Source organism: Molossus molossus, unplaced genomic scaffold (genome assembly GCF_014108415.1).
Source record: "Molossus molossus isolate mMolMol1 unplaced genomic scaffold, mMolMol1.p scaffold_m16_p_1, whole genome shotgun sequence".
Classification (NCBI taxonomy): Eukaryota; Metazoa; Chordata; class Mammalia; order Chiroptera; family Molossidae; genus Molossus; species Molossus molossus.
Window position 1 is genome coordinate 50,486,285 of NW_023425344.1, and position 17,719 is coordinate 50,504,003.

Consider the following 17,719-nt stretch of genomic DNA (forward strand, 5'->3'; position numbering starts at 1 on the left):
GTATGGAGCCAGCAGCACAGGCATGTGTCCTGATCAGGAACGGAACCAGTGACCTCCTGGTGCATGGGACAACACTCAACCAACTGAGCCAAACAGGCCAGGCAACATCCTGTAGGTCTTTGATTCTTGGGCATTACTGGCTAAAATCATGTAACTCGGTTCATTCTGATTGTGGTACTGGTTCTTGTTTCTCTAAGTCAAGTCAGTAATATGGATCAACAGGAAACACTTATCATGTCCTGTTCAGTGCACTAATCACATTCAAACATCAATAAAACCCTTTGAGTTGGCTGTTATATAGATGTGGAAATTGAAGCTCCAAAAATCCAGTAACTTCCAAAGTTTGACTTAGCTGCTATGTTGCAGAGCTGTGAATCAGATTTTACATTTGAACCTTTTTTGTCGGGGGGAGGGGAATCATAAAATTTGACAGCTGATGCTGGGTACTTCTGAGGATGAAAGGCATAGGTATAATGGATTAACAGGGACTATGGATGTAAACCAAGAATTTCTAGAGCAAACACAATCTTTTCCCTCTACTTTTTGATATCTTTAATAATTAATTCAAAACATTCCATTTAATTTCAATTTTCCCAAGGTTATTTAACAATAGTAATTATCTAACATTAATGTTAAAGAGGTAATTAGGTTTAAAAATTATAATAAACACAAAAAGACATATATATGCATAAAATATTAATTTATTGAAATGACTGGCTAGAAAACAATAACAAGCACAATTTCACACACCATTTTATACATAGTTTAGATATAATTGTAGTACTTCCAAGTCAAAATTGAAATTCTGTGGTACTTTTTGAGTTAAAATTTGGAAAATAGAGTTTATGAGTCAAATTTAAATTAAGATGAAAACTATATAACACATAAATGAAATAAAGAAATGCATTTTTATTTTTTCCATGTAGAATCATTTAAAAATTGCTACTTATTTTTATAGCATGATACAAAGATTGAAAAGATGTCACATTTCCAGTCACAGTCAATTCTATGGAATAAAGAAAAAATATGGAATTGGTTATGGTACATACTATAACTATTCATCTCTCTCAGCCTGTAATTTTGATGTGACTCATTCATTGGAGAAATTTTATTGCAATGCACAATACTGTACCCCATCTTGCATATAAAAGTCCCCAAAGACCAAATAACATTTAACTTAGAGTTGTTTTAATGAAATATCTAGTCTACCATAATCACTAAAACAATTGTATCTTAAGAAACTCTTCCCTTCTAAATCCTCACACTAGGACTAATTAATTTTATTCTGATCCATGAATTAAAAGAAAATGTGTCAATTTTAAAAAGGAAAAACAATAAACTTTATGGAGCCTAAGGAATAATTAAGAATGCAAATTGATTTTTAAAAAGAGTTCAAGCATATTTAAATTAAAGGAGAAGCTACCTTCAGGTTTTTTGTTGTGTTTTTTTTTCTAAAAATAATGATAATCAAGCATAAGTACATAGGCACTAGAAAACAAATCTGTCAATAAAACATAATTAAAATTAAAATGATTTTTAATACAAAAGATACATAATTTCAGGTGAGTATGTAATAGTCAACTATTTAGATGCCCATGACACATTGATAATTAATAAATAAAATCATATAGATGGAGTTTTTTACTACCTTGGGCTTATCCATTACAGTGAAATATAAAAATGTATTAACTACAAACATAATCAGTCTAATCTCCAAACTCCCAAAGCTTACCAAAAGTGAGGGGCAAACATTAATTTTGAAATCTTCTTAAACCTTAAAAAACAAAATAAAATAAATATATGATTCACTTTTTGGCAAGAACACTTCTAAACATTCTATAGTGATAAAATAAGAATCTCAATTGTTTGCCCTCCCATGTATATTTATCAAAAACAAGATGTGAATTAAAGCATGTGAACAGGTGTGCACAAGGAAACTTCTAAACTGTATAAAATAATAAACCTTCTTTATTCCACACCCAGAATACCAAATTAATTCTGTTTTTCCACAAGCCTTAATCCCCTTTATCTATATTCTCAACAGATTAATTCAGAATCTCTGAAACAATTTCTTCTAAATATTCAGTATCTTCTATATAGATAAAATCAAAATTATATCGAAATCTCTGTGAGTAGTCTTACACATTGGGATTTGGGGGGAAACAAGTTTTCTAGGTTATTTTATTGTGTAACTAGTGTTGAGAATCCCTGATCTACTATATCCATTTTCGATCCATTCAATATTCATGTATTCTTTTATTCTGGATCTCTCACTTCTAATATCATATACACATCATGAATGAAACAGCAGAGTGAGTAAATTAGGACTTACTTGTTGTACTGTGTAAACTGGGGCATCAGGCTGAGTCATGGGGTAGAAGGGCCAGGTATAGTCAAGCAGAGGCTCCTGGATGGTTATATCTCCCTGGGGATAGGTTAACACTTGCTGGGAAATAGGCAGGGCTTGGGGCTCAGAAAGGGAGAACAGGGACTGAGTAGGAAGCATGGGAGTCTGAACAAGAGTCTGGGGGACCTGGGACATCAGGGCCTGGAGCACAGGCAGAGGAAGCTGTGCATTTCTTAGATCAGTGAGATTTGGGATTTGGCGCTGCATAATTGGCACTACTGGAGACTTAAGAAGTGGCATCACTTTGTGCTTAGGAAAGATGGTCTCCTTGGTACTGGGGACTCCCATCACTTCAGGCTGAAGGACAGGCAGCACCATAGCAGGCTGAGCAAGAGGCAGGGCGTTCTGTGGAAGGACAGGGTAAGGGATGGGCTCAGCGTAAGGATAGAAAAGAGGCTGCGGCTGGACAATGGGCTGGATTTGGGCCTGGCGCTCATCCTGGAAAAAAAATAAAAATAAATCTTTAAGTCTAAATTCAGCTATAATTGTCATTCATGATGAATTAACCTCCCTCTCTTGAAGAATCTTGATGAAAGTAAGAAAAATTTTTACTTTTGCCAGTTAAGAAATTATATGGAGTAATGTGAAGACGAGTTAAATACTCATGGAGGGATTTCTCATTAACCCACGCCCTTCATAGAAGGACCCAGATCACACTGAAATCAATGTTTGGGATTTCAGCCTTGTTTCTCCTGCTGTGAGTTGCCTTCAATCGCTGTGGGTAGCTGTGCAGTTCGGTATTCAGAGGGCATGAGCTTTTCGACATAATGTGATAATGGTAGACCAAACTGTTTTCATAAAATGAAGAGTAATTTTATTTTATGGTTATTTTTAAATTACTCATTCAAGGATATATTTTTTATTGATGATTTAGAGAGAGAGAGAGAAACTTTAATGTGAAAGAAACGATTGCTTGGCTCCCATAGGCTCCTAGTCCAGGGATCGAAGCTGCCACCTAGGTAAATTCTCTGACCTGGAATGGAACCCACAACCTTTTGGTGAATGGGATGATGCTCTAACCAACTGGGCCACCTGGCCCGTGCATAAAGATAATTTAAAAAATATATATTTCCCTTTATTTATTTCTAGAGAGAGATTTTTTAGACGGTCCATGCATATATTTTGTATTTATTATATTTTATAAAATTTTTAAAAATATACTCATCATGAACAAATTACCTCTCTTCCCTGCTGTTTCTCATGTTCAAACTTCTCAGGTCTTGGCTAAAAAATAAATCACATGAAAAGAAATGTTATGATTTGTAAAAATTAATTGTAGGAGAATTTGAAAATATTTACATTTAAATAAATATGAAGGTTTTACCTTGATGATGTGTGCAATAAATTCCTTCAGAAAAATAAAATAAAATAAAGTAGGTAAAGTTTTCACTAACAATTTTTATTTATCAATATGTATCAGAAAATGAAGGCATTTAATAGGTTAATGTGGACAAATTGCTTGATAATATCATTAAAATATCAGGATAACTACCACAACTTATATGTTGGACCATTCTGTACAAGCCTATTGTACGAAAAAAGTCAGATGAATTCAATCAAGAAAGAAAAGAAAATTAGAGAATACAGTACAAAAAGAGGCATTTAGTAGATGCTCACTTCTTGCTATCACTATGGTTCCCTTCCTATGACAACAAATGATCTCTAACAGGCCTTACGATGGTAAAAGAATAAAATGTATTAATAACACTAAAATAACCACTAATAGATTCTGTTTTCATTCTTAGTTCATTTGTTATGTTTAGGCTTCATGTTAATTGTAAGAACTAAATACTTTCCCTAAGGATCTGATAACCTTTGTGAAGAGATAAAGTGTACTCAGGAACTATATAGCAGGTAATGACAGACCCCCAAAGGTGGTGCACATATAAATATCTACCTGACTCTCTCTTCCAGGCAGATTTAAGACTAAACTGAGCCTCTGTGCCTCTTATTTACTAAAGTGACCATTGGAATACCCAAATGTGTCCCAATGCATGTCTGCCCACCCACTATGTTGCCATTCTTTCCTATGGGCATCCGCTCTTCAGATTGTACCACGTCTCCTAGTCAAAGTCTGATCCACAGAGGTGCTCAATAAATGTCACAGCAGAGAATGAGGTCAGTGTGGAGACCTCAAGACAGAGGGAAGACCGTACAGTTCACTTAAGGAAGGGAGTTGGAGCAGAGTGACACAATTTCAGGTAGCAAGCCAGCATGGAAAGTGCTTGAAGAGTGGATTCTGTAGACATTTATTTTCACCTTCAATATATACAATGTAAATTTACATCAGAATTTATATGTAAGAACTAGTTACATTGATTTAAATGCCCTAAAATAACACAATATAGTGTTCAGCATTTTACTGTTGCAAAATGGAAAATTGCCTCAGAATGAACATTGTCTTACCTCACTGCTTGAAATGCTTTCTACAGCCTGTAAAGGAAAAAAACAAAATCAACATATGGATCATCAAAGAATGCTACTATTTCATGGTTGGAAAATGTTCTCTGAATACAAATATCTTACCTCATTGGATATGCTCAGTTCTTCCTTCTGGAAAGAAAAAAAAAACACCACCATTTATTGTCCATAGCTAACTCATTTTCCCGCTTATTTTTTTTACCTTCTTTATGTAGAGCTGTCTCCTTCACAAATTTAAGAAATAAAACATGTATGTCTTTGAAACCTTGAAAAGTAATTGTTTTGATATCTTTTATATTTGGTAGCTCTAATTGTATATTTTTATTAAATCTGAATGCAGAAGAAAAATTTTTAAAATATGTTTTTATTGATTTTTTAGAGAGAGGAAGGGAGTGAGAGATAGAAACATCAATATGAGAAAGGTCTATTGGCTGCCTCCTTCATGCCCCCTACTGGGGACTGAACCTGCAACCAGGACATGTACCCTGACTGGAAATTGAACTGGGACTTTTCAGTCTGTGGGATGATGCTCAATCCATTGAACCACACTGGCCAGGCTGGAAAACAATTTTTGATGGGTAACACTAGTAAACACTTTTTATTATTATTACAAATATGTTTATGATTATGATTATTGCCTGATGCTCCATCCTCTAGATGTCTTTGGATAGATTCAGGTAGAATTTGACCTAATGCCCTAGGATAAGAGGTACATAAGTTTCATGACTGGAATAAGATATATTTATTTAGGTTGCACATGTATGCAATTGTGTTTGTGCAATATTATTCTTTTTTTTAATGTTTGCGCCTTCTTGTTTTGTCTATTGCAAATTTACTTGTTTGTTCTTTTTCTAGGGACCAGTGGTTCAGTGGTGTAGAAAACATTTAACCCAGATTTTGGCCCTATAGAACACTATTGAAATAGTGGGAGATTGGACATGATTTTCTTAAAAGTACATAAAAAAATCTGTTGTAATTCTGCTTTATTTGTACATTTAAAAACTTGTTGATGTTGTTCTCTACACATGGAAATATAATTCACTAATGTTAATCATTCAGAGATTTTTCTTACCTCCCATGCAAAGGCAAGGGCCACCAAGCAGGCAAGGATGAGGACCTTCATGGCTCTCAAGTCCTGTGAATGAGAAAATGGTATTATGGTTGTCAACTATATATTTTATTCATTAGGTAGGGTTACTTTCCTTTTCAAGAAGAAAAGATAATTCAAGTGTCTGCATTTTAGAAAAAATACTAATATAAATTTTATTAGATAGCCAAAGTAAAAATCTTCTATGGCTCTTTAGTCTTACATATCAATTTTATACCTCATTGCCAGCCATTCATTTTTTTCACCCATCAGCAGTAACTTATCTCACTTTTTATATCTCATTCACAGTACAATAAGGTTTTTATTTTGAAAGACAGAGGTTTTCAATAGTTATATGAATTTTATTAATTGATTTATGTATTCAAAAATGAATTATATCTATTTAGCACCTTTTACTGCCTGATGTGGTCTAGGTGCTCAGTTTACAACAGTGAACAAAATATGAAGGTCTCAGCCCTGTTGTACCTCAGACCTACTGGGAACAGACTGATTAAAGAAAATGTGTACGTAGAAGATCACATTTTATGTTAGCATTTTCTTTACTAAAAAGTTTTCATGAATACTTGGTTTAATCATATGTCCCTATTTCTAGTAAGACTGAGATATGTATTTGAGGGTTTCATTTATTTGCTCCTCTTATCCAGATGTTTCCTTAACACTGATTCATTATTTTTCTCTATGTATACCATTACACAGTCTTCATCTCCACATACCCAACGACGTCTCTTTTCCTTTATGCCATATAACTTTAGAAGTCATACACTATGCCTCATCTTTTTTCTCTGCTCTCTTGATGATTTACCAAAGCATCAGTTTCTCTTGCTCAGCCCCACTGCAGGCTTCTTATTATTATAGCATAACATAGCATATTTGTTAACACAGTTGACCAAAATGTACTAAATGCTTGATTTTGTTCCATCCTTATAATTTTTTGTAAAGAATGTTTGTGCCACCAGTATATTTTGACATAAAATCTTCAATACTAGATTTCTAAACTAAATTTCTGAACCTCAGTTATTTATGAAAAAGTCCCTAATTCATCTGCAAAATATCCTTTGCTATATTTAAGGCTGAAAATATTTCTCTTTATTAGGCAAAATTATGTTTTTGAGATTTTTCTCATGGGTGCTATATAATTATTAATTTTACTTTGCTTAAGACCTCTGTAAGTTTCCAATTAATTTTTTTATTGACAAATCTCAAAAAAGTATGTTACTATATTGGAGATCATTATGAGTAGGGAAGATCCAATTGCACTTTGTGTATTTTATACACCAAATTTTAAGCCAGAATTTTATTATGAAAAAATGTAGTGTAAGACATTTTTTCTTTAAAATCTCCCTTTTGTTTATGTTTTCAAGTTATTTCTTTCTCTTCTAGAATTTTTGTTACAAAGTAAAACATAATTTCTTTTTAATTGAATTCTATATTTCGTGTGCCAATTTTCATATTTTTTTAAATCTTATAAATTGAACAATAAAGTGGGATGTTGAATGTTGTAAAAAAGTTTGATGATTACACTCTTCTAAAAAAATTATTTATAAGCATTTCAAGTAGTTTGTGTTCCCAAAGAAATTTCATAGTATCATGATTCAATATTTTACCTCTGTAAACTACCTGATGAATAAAGCTTTCGCAATAATTAATCATATCCCCTTACAAAATTTAAATATATTTGCTTTTATGACTGTGATATGTTTAATAAAATAGGAACACTGATTTAATTTAGAAATTAGATCTTTTAATATAGCCTGTTAAGTAGCTTTATACTTAAAAATATGGACCACCATTACTACATTTTCTTAGACTCATTATGTGGTCATTATAATTTCTATCAAATCTGCATAAACACTTCTACTTTTTATAACCTAAGTATTGAAAATAAAGTGAGTACTACCTCAAATACTTTTATTTCAAAGACTATATTTAAAAAATATTTTTTCTTCATATACCTCAACCTGTTTGAAATAAAGCTGAAGAGAAGACACATCAAATTTAAATCTGAAATTCTTACCTTTTTTCCAAAGGGGAGGACAAGAAGTGAAAGAGGAGCTAAGTGGATGATGGTCTGTTAGTTTTTGAGGCTATTTATATACTGTATTCAATGGCATGTTAACTTTGTGGTTTGAAAAAAATCAATAGTAGGTTTTAATTCCAAGAATTCTGCATGATTAGAAAATTATTTCTTCCTAATATCTCTACCCAGAAATGCTGGGGAGCATTTTAACAAGGGAACAATTCACATCTGATGAAGGAAGTCTGTCTGTAATTGCAATTGTTTAATACCTAAAGATAATCACTGGAGAAGAGTGACTTTCTAGCTCAATTCCCAGGTTACTGAGGACACAATTAGGTCTCTAGCACTTGGTGGGTCCTCCAGATCTCCATCGTGGGGGAATGCTATAGGAGCGCCAGAGATACTCAGGGCTTCACAGAGGCCACAATTTCATGATGACCTGAGCAGTTGTTAGTGTTTTATGCTGCAATGAGAAAAATGACAAGATAACAAGTCTATGATGGAAGATTAGTCATGTAAGTCAAATGGCTCAGCTCTCAGGGCCACATGATTTGGGAACAATAAATCATTAACTCCAAACCAACATCTTGGAAAAAAAGTTTTTTTTAACATCTTTACCAGAGAATATGTTTAATTGATTTTTAAGTGAGAGAGGAAAGGAGGAAGAGAGGGAGAGAGAAACACTGATGTGATAGACAAACATCAATCAGTTGCCTATTGTACACACCCTAACCAGGGACTGAACCTACAATGTGGGTATATGACCTGACAGGGAAATAGAATCATCACTTTTTGGTGTATGGGACAATGCTCCAACCAACAGAGTCATAGCAGCCAAGGCAAAAATCAATATTTTGTACATAAGAGGAATAATCCTTTCTCTGTAACAGCACATCTCATAAAAGGATTATGGATGGTGGGTTTAGGTAAAATCCTTGGTAAATCTGTTATAAGAGTTTTGTAAAATGTCATGGAGACTTATTTACCTGATAAATACTTGTTATCTTTTTCTATTCAAACATAATAACTATAATAGCCTTTTTTAAATTTATTTTTATTAATTTATTTTTGTTACAGATGTTTCTCCTTTTATCCTCATTGACACCCTTTGTACCATCCCCCCACCCTGTCCCCAGCTTTGTTGTTCATGTCCATCGGTTATGTGTACATGCATATAAGTTCTGTGGTTTATCTCTACCTTCCTCCCCACCCCTCTTCTGAGGGTTGTCAGTCTGTACCCTACTTCCACGTCTCAGGGTCTACCCTGTTCCTCAGACTGTTATGTTAATTATATTCCGCAAATAAGTGAGATCATGTAATATTTGTTCTTGGTCTGCCTGGCTGTATAATAGCCTTTTTAAAAAAAACTTAGTACAAATTCTATGTCAGGCATTGTGCCATTTACAGACTTATCTTGTGTGATTGTAACAAAAATATGATGAGATAGCATTTCTCTCCATATTTTTATGAAGAAATTAGACACCAAAATGTTAAGGAACTCGCAATATCCATATTATTTGTTAATTGCAGATATCATTTAAAACCAGATTTATATGAGTATTTGTGTTTCTATTTGATTATATGCAATGCCTGTGTCTTAACTCCCTGAGAATTTGTTATAAAATTTAGCTAACACTATAGCATATGGGCTTAAATGTGCATAATTTGGTGTGTCTGGACTGAAGGAATGGACACTTTTGCTGAATGTGAGCAGGGGAAGCTGGTCTTTAAGGAGCTGTTATTCTAGTAGGAACTTAAGAGAATGGGTACAATTTTGAGACATGATTAAAAGGAAATAAACTTTTTTGGCTGTAGGAAATGTAGGTGCTTGAAAAGTAATATATAGCATTTGATAGATTCAAGGAAACAGTGTATAAAGTATAAGTTGTTATAGGGGATTGAAGGAGTAAAATCACAATTGCTTTTGAATTTCAAATATATGATTTGACATAATTCAATAGAAATAGGAAATTTCTTTCAAATAGGTATTTGAAAGAGGGAAGGATAAATATGATGACCTTGATTATGGAAATGGTGCTGGGCATCTTAGGCAACGGGATGCAATCTTGCTGATGACCAGCGGGAAGGAGAATGTGTGTAGGTGGGGGGACTCAGTGGAGGCGGGCAAAAGAGGGAAAAACAGAGACATCTGTAATAGTGTTAACAACTAAAATAAAGTTACTAAAAAGAAGGAAAAAAAAGAGAAATTAATGAAGAGAATATGCCAGGTTAATTAAGGGGCCAGGTGGAGGGGGGTAATGGGGAAAAAATAAGGAAGGACATCTGTAATACTGTCAACAATAATGAAAAAAAGCTATCTGTTTTATAAACCAAGAGCAAAACCAAGCTGGAATTAGAAACAGATTACTCAGTTAAATGTAAGTTTGAAGGTGTCTGAGATGGGTTGTGAATTAAATACGAGGCTCCAAAAAGTCATGTGTACATACAATGGTAAAAAGACATAAATGAACTTTCAAATGAAGAAAATGGCAAGTGAAAAGAGAAATGGTCTACCAAGAGAACTCAAGAATACCCTATTATTCAGAGGCTGGTACAGCAAAAGAAAATAGGAAAAATACAGAGTATCAAGAAGAGTATAGAGCAGCAGTTCTCAACCTGCGGGTTGCGACCCCTTTGGGGGTCAAACAACCCTTTCACAGGGGCAAAAGTGAAAATGCTACACAAGTATGAAATAAGGTGAAAAGAGAGAAGAGATTTTTGGACATAAGGAGTCATTATAAATTAACCATTGAGCTACACTCCGAGTGGTTAAGAAATAAGTAACATGTGAGGAATTAAAAGCAACACTATTCTTTTGAGATTTTAGAACTAAGGACACCTGTGGAATGAGATCTATGACTATGTTATGAAAGGTAATAAACCTTTTAATAAGGCTATAATAAAGTGCATTGGTCACCAAGGAAATGCCTAGCTTATTTTAGCTGATAGGTAAGAGAGGCCAAGAGGATCTTCAAGAAGACATGAGTCCTGAGGAGGATCTTAAAGCCAGATGAAGGGTTTGACCTGAGGAGAAGAGAGAATTATGGGAAAATGGAAAAAGGAATAGGGTCTTGGATATTAGAAACAAGTAACTACAGCTAAATCAAATAGTGAATCTGGGTCCTGAAGTATTACAAAGGGAGTAGATGGAGATGAGAAGAGATCAAGAGAAAGGGGTCAGGTAACAAAAAGCAAGGCATGCTGTGCTCCTTAGCAACATGAATTGTATTCTGTAGATGGTGGGGATTTGCTGAAGGGTTTTAGGACTAAGGGTAACGTTTAGAGAACAACTACTTGTAGAAAACAATTGATAAATGTTTAAAAATTAACTTCCTCAGTTTTGGGCACATATCTTTTGTAGTAGAGTGAATGTTTATCAGCTAATGTTCATGGAATGACAGCAGATGAACAAAAAGTAAGAAAATTACAGCCCAGAGAGGAGAAAGGTCTTGTCCAAAGTCCATAATAAAATCTGAAGCCGGCCTCAAAGGTACTAAATATGTTTCGATTTACAGAAGGAGTCTTTAAGTTTCTCTGTCTCTTTACTGATTGTTGTTCATAAATGTAATTGGCTGATTATGTTTGGCACTGCTCAGTTTTACAAAGTTCTTTTCTTTTGTTTACTGCATGTAATGGATACATTAATAACTTACACACAGTTAGATGGCCCTCTATAGTAAGTAACTAATATATTGGCATAATAAATCATTTTCCTTTATAATATAATTTCTATTCATATTGTGCTAGACTTAGGAGGAAGGGGAACACTTTTAATCGTCATATATATTTTATATTGCTTAGAAAACCTAAGTCAATGTCTAATGTCTATTTGAACTATTCAGCTTATATTTATTCTAAGACTATATTCATATTGACCCCAGAGAAATCCATGAAAGAAATGATGAAATAATCTCAATGTCACAGGTCCAATAAGAAAAGGCTGTGGCTGCCAAGGGGGCTCCAGGTATTATTAGTTCTCTATTGCCAAGGCATAAACAAACAAACAAAAAAGTGTGATTTCTAAGAAATGAATTACAAAAGCAAGCATGCCCTACCCATTCAACATTTCCTTTTTATTTCCCAGCAAATGCTTTGCACATTGTGCAATAAACACAGCACTTCCTTGTTACTCAGTTTATTTTGAATTACATTAATCAGAATATCATGGACTCAGCTGGGCTAGAAATATGCAAAATCTTTTCCAAGAAAATCATAAACCATACATTAGCAAAAGGTTTGTAAAAAAATTTTTTTGAAAAGCCAGAGATTTAAGATAACACGAGGTGGCAATGGCTAGGTTCCCATTAGAACACAATGATAAGTAAGGAAGAAAGAGACATGTGAGCAACACAAGATTTCTCCATGCATAACTTGTACTTTATGAATTTCAGACTGTACTATATGAATTTTATCCACTGAATCTTATAAGACAACCCTGCAAGAGGAGCAAGGTATAATCAAAGCAAGATGTTTTAGGACTATATGTCCTCGACAGAATTTGTTCAGCCAAAGTTCTTTTCCATATTGGGTGATGAATCTGAAATATTCAGGCATAAAATTGGAATGAAACGCAAATGCAAGACCTGAAGCCATATAAAAGATACCTTCAAGAAAGGAAGCAGGCAGAAAAGCAGGATAAAGAGTACAATAAAGGTACCAAAAATGTAAAAAAAAACCAAAAAACTGTAAGAGACTCTTAATATTATCCATATGGTGTGTTAAAAATTACTTAGAAATGAAAAAACTGATGTGAGAATGTGCATTATTTACTCAGAATACTACAGCTATTTAGAGATAGAGCTGGTACAAATACCTTCAGTTTTTTTAGTAATATTTGAGGCATTGTTTAATAACTTCCAAAACACAGTGAGGGATGGGAAGGAAAGTAAAATAAACAAATAGAGTAGATTTGTATAATGATCCAAGTTTATGAATAATATTACGTATAATTGACAAATTAGTAAAGATAGATATCTTTGCTTTATTTATATAGATGTAGTATTTTAATTCTTTCCATGAGATTACTTAAATTTAAATAACATCTTATATCTAAAATGTAACTATTGAAATTAATTTATAAAGTTAATCAAGTATTGTTGAACAAGAAAAATTTTCTTTGAGCAAGCAGAGCTCATGAAAGCATAATGCCTAAGGAACTGATTAATAAAACACATTCTTGATCATAATTAATTTTACTTTACATATCCTGCCATGATTCACTTACTGATGAGGATGCATTCTAAAAAATGCATAGTTTGGCGATTGGTCATTGTGTAAATGTCATAGAGCACACTTACAGCAGCCTGGATGGTAGAGCCTACTACACACTTGGGTTATATGACACAGCCTATTGCCCCAAGGCTGCAAGTCTCTTCTGCATGTTACCATACAAAACAACATGAGATTAAATCAATCACAAGAGAAAATGAAAATGATGCAATCAAGAGATAAACCAGTAACATAGTTATTTATTTTTATTATCAAGTATGATATACTATGTATAATTGTGCCATACTTTTCTACAATTGTCACTACAGTAGGTTTGTTTGAGCAGCAGAACCACAAACATGTGAGTAATGCATTGCACCACCACATTGCAATGGCTATGATGTCGCTAGGTGATAGGAATTTTTCAGCTCAGTTATAATGTAATGGGACTGTTGCCATATATGCTGTCCTTTGTTGAAGAAAAAGTCCTCATGTGGTGCATGACCAGTATCATCAAATTCCTCTCAGGTTCGTGATGTGTTTGTTGAGCACATGCTATATGCTAGACCAGGGTTTCTCAACTTTTGTACTATTAACATTTTGGGGGGCAGAATAATTCTTTGTTGTGGGGGCTGTCTTGTATATTGTAGGATGTTTAGCAGCACTACTGGCATTTACTTATACAATACCAGTAGTAGAACCAAAAATGTCCTCAAAAATTTTCCAAATGTTCTCGGGAAAGGCAAAATCATCTCAGATTTAGAACCACTATGTAGATGATGCAAAAGGTCACACACTGAAACAGAGATAAAGATGGCATTGTCTTGCTAATGAGCTGATCATAAATGTGGAAGGACAGATGACTAGACTTGGTCATGTAAATAATTTCATCACTCCATAATCTTAATTTCACCCTTCCTAGTCTCCTACACCATTTTCTATGTACTGAAGAAATCCCTTTTAATATTTGAAATAAAAAATTATTTGATTCCACCAGGACCCTAGGAACTTCTAATGGCCTTCTGTTTTTTAATGCCCTTAACTCTTTATGTCTGTGTGTCCCTCTTTTTCCTCGTTGAATTTCACAGTAAGCATTATTATCACACTTTTACATATATACTCATATCCCCTATTTGTCTCTGATTTTACTATACTGACTTTTTGTCATTGTTGTCAATCTTCATCTGAGGATATTTTGTCAATTTATTTTGTTAGACAGAGTGGGAGGGAGGGGGGCGAAGAAAAAGAGAGAGAGAAACATTGAAGTGAGAGAGTCATATTTATTTGTTTGCTTACCAAACATGCCCCAACTGGGGCTGGGGATAGAACCTGCAACCCAGCTATGTGCCCTTGAATAAAAATTGAACCTGTGACCCTTTGGTACATGGGCTGATGCTCTAACCACTGAGCAACAGCAGCCAGGACACCATACTGACTTTTAATCATTTCGCAGATTAATCCAAAATTGCTCCCTTCTCCTATGAATATAGCTGAGGAAAGGTACTCAACTATGATAAATGTTCTCATTTTAAAGTGAAGTCCAGCAGTCACATTTTACATTTACTCCCACTTTCTTAGACCATTATTTAATACTCAAAGCAACACCTTTTCCCCATGAACAGCAGATGACTTTATTCCTATTTTACTGAGAAAACAGAGGCAAAAATGAGCTTTTCCAAATTGTCAACATCTAACTCCACCATCTATTTATTTTTCCTTATTCTTTGTCTGCTACTTTTGAAGAGTTATTCTTGCTGCTACCAAAGCTGAACACTACACTATGCACAAGAAACCATACCTTCCTTGCAACTCAGAGAAATGTTGCATCACTATATTCTCTTTACATCTTTTTTGTCAACACTCTGTAATTTATTTGATCTTAAAAAAGATACCCTTTATTTCCCTTGCTTTTGGGGTCAATTTCATAAAACCCTTTCTAAGAAAAATGTTTATAAGTTTAATACCTATGTTTTTTTAATGTATTATATTGTTTCAGATCTTATATTTAAATCTTTGATTCTTTGGAGTAAAATTTTATGTATGGTGACAAATAGCAGTCTACTTTAATTCTTTTGAATGTGATTTTTCAATTTTTTTCTGCACCAGTATTGAAGAGGCTTCCTTTTCTACCTTCTATGTTTTTGGCTCCTTTGTCAAAAATTATTTGCCCAGCCTGGCCAATGAGGCTCAGTGGATTGAGAGTCGTCCCATGGACTGAGAGGTCCTGGTTCAATTTGTAGTCAGGGCACATACCTGGGTTGTGGGCTTGATCCCCAGTCAGGGGTGTGCAGGAGGCAGTGGATCAGTGTTTCTCTTTCACATCAGTGTTTCTATCTCTCTCTCCCTCTAAAAAAAATCAATAAAAATATATTTTAAAAAATAATTTGCCTATATAATTTATTTCTCAGCTCTCAATTCTGTTTCTTTGTACTATATGTCTGTTTATGTGCTCAAAACATCCTGTTTTCATAATAATTACTTTGTAGCACAATTTGAAGGAAGTCAGGGAGTGTGATTCCTCTGGCTTTGCCATTTTTTCTCAAGATTGCTTTGGCATTTTGTGGTTTCATACAAATCATTTTTTCTTTAAAAAATGCTATAGGAGCCCTGGCCAGTTTTCTCAGTAGTTAGAGCAACGACCCAAGGACCAAAGAGTTGCGGGTTCAATTCCAGTCAAGGGCACACACATACCTTGGTTGCAGTTCAATCCCCAGCCCTGGTTGGGGTTGTCCAGGAGACAGCCAATTGGTTTGTCTCTCTCACACTGATGTCTCTCTCTCTCTCTCCCTCTCTTTTACTCTATATGAAAATCAACAGAAAAATATCTTTGAGTGAGGATTGAAAAAACAATGCCATAAGATTTTGATAGAAATTGCCTTAAAGCCATAGCTTGTTTTGGGTAATATGATCATTTTAACTACGGTGATTCTTCCAATTCATGAATATGAAATATCTTTCCATTTCTTTGCACCTTCTTTAATTTTTTTTAATAATTTCATTTAGTTTTCAGTATATAGATTCTGTGAGAACATGGATGGCTCTTGAGAGTATCATGCTATGTAAAATAAGTCTTATGGAAAAAGTAAAGAACCATATGATTTCACTCATATGTGGGATACAAAATTGAAAACAACAAATGAACATATAAGAAAAACAGCAGATGGGCATGCCTCCCACTCCCACTCCCACCCTGACCCTTGAGGGCCCTCTCACCTCCCACCCCTAGGGCACCCTTCTTCCTTGTCTGGGGGTCCCTACTCCACGCCCCAGATTCCCCTTCCTTCCTGTAACTTCACCCCCTGCGAGCTCCGCCCGGAGTTCCAGGGCCAGGGTGGCTGGCTCCACCTTTGCATAGTACTAGGCCCCGCCTTTGCAGGGTACCCAGCCCAGGCCAGATATGAGGCAGCCTCAGATCGGTAGATAGCACCGGCAAGCCTGCTCAAACCCCCTCACTCTGCAGCCCAGCAACCACCAGTGCAGACAATCAGCGCACGCGGGAGCCATGCTGCCAGGAAAGCACTGACTGTACTGGCTCAGCTGAGAGGACATCCTTCAACTGTGCCATGAAGGAGGCTGCTGTAGAGGCTTTGAAGGGGAAAGGATGGGAGGTCACTGTGTCAGACCTGTATGCCATGCACTTCAATCCTGTCATCTCCAGAAAGGACATCACAGGTAAACTGAAGGACCCCGAGAACTTTCAGTATCCTGTCGAGTCTGTTCTAGCTTATAAAGAAGGCTGTCTGAGCCCAGATATAGTGGCTGAACAAAAGAAGCTGGAATCTGCAGACCTGATTTTTCAGTTCCCACTGCAGTGGTTTAGAGTCCCCGTCATTCTGAAAGGCTGGTTTGAGCAAGCGCTCAGTGGGGAGTTTGCTTATACGTACGCTGCCATGTATGACAAGGGACCTTTCTGGAAGAAGGAGACAGTGTTGTCCATCACCACTGGTGGCAGCGGCTCTACGTACTCTCTGCAGGGTGTCCACGGGGACATGAATACCGTTCTCTGGCCAATTCAGAGTGGCACTCTGCATTTCTGTGGCTTCCAGGTTTAGAACCTCAACTGACATATAGCACTGGGCACATTCCTGCGGATGCCCGACTTCAGATCCTGGAAGGATGGAAGACACGCCCGGAGGACATTTGGGATGAGACTCCACTATATTTTGCTCCAGGTACTTTCCTTGACCTGAACTTCCAGGCAGGATTCTTAATGAAAAAGGAAGTCCAGGAAGAGCAGAAAAACAAGAAGTTTGGCCTTTCTGTGGGCCATCACTTGGGCAAATCCATCTCGACTGACAACCAGGTCAAAGCCAGAGAATAAGATTCACAAGATTTGATTTCCTTCTAAAATGTAGCCTAATCTAGGTTTCTTTTCCAGGCTTCCTTTAGATTTGTGTTTTTCTTTTTCTTTTTCCATGAGGAATGAATGGGAGAGAGAATAGACTATTCATACATTTTAGATAGTTTTAATAAACATAACTGATTCTTACAATTGCTATCATGGCAAAATCTGATTAGGCTCAAGAGGCCACTTAAAATATAAAGCAAGGAAAGGTAT

The 17,719-nt window shown here is 35.3% G+C and overlaps 1 protein-coding gene and 1 pseudogene across 1 annotated transcript; one reads left to right on the plus strand and one right to left on the minus strand.

Moving 5' to 3' along the window:
• Nucleotides 1-293: 293 nt before the first annotated feature.
• Nucleotides 294-5,951, minus strand: LOC118625224 (beta-casein-like). Its single transcript, XM_036253987.1, has 5 exons — nucleotides 5,901-5,951; nucleotides 4,814-4,840; nucleotides 3,587-3,631; nucleotides 2,333-2,845; nucleotides 294-488 (listed from the first exon to the last, which is right to left on the minus strand). The coding sequence occupies exons 1-5, from the start codon at nucleotides 5,949-5,951 to the stop codon at nucleotides 294-296; spliced, it is 831 nt and encodes a 276-aa protein (XP_036109880.1).
• Nucleotides 5,952-12,527: 6,576 nt separating this feature from the next.
• LOC118625262 lies at nucleotides 12,528-17,482 on the plus strand (annotated as a pseudogene).
• The last annotated feature ends 237 nt before the right edge of the window (nucleotides 17,483-17,719 follow it).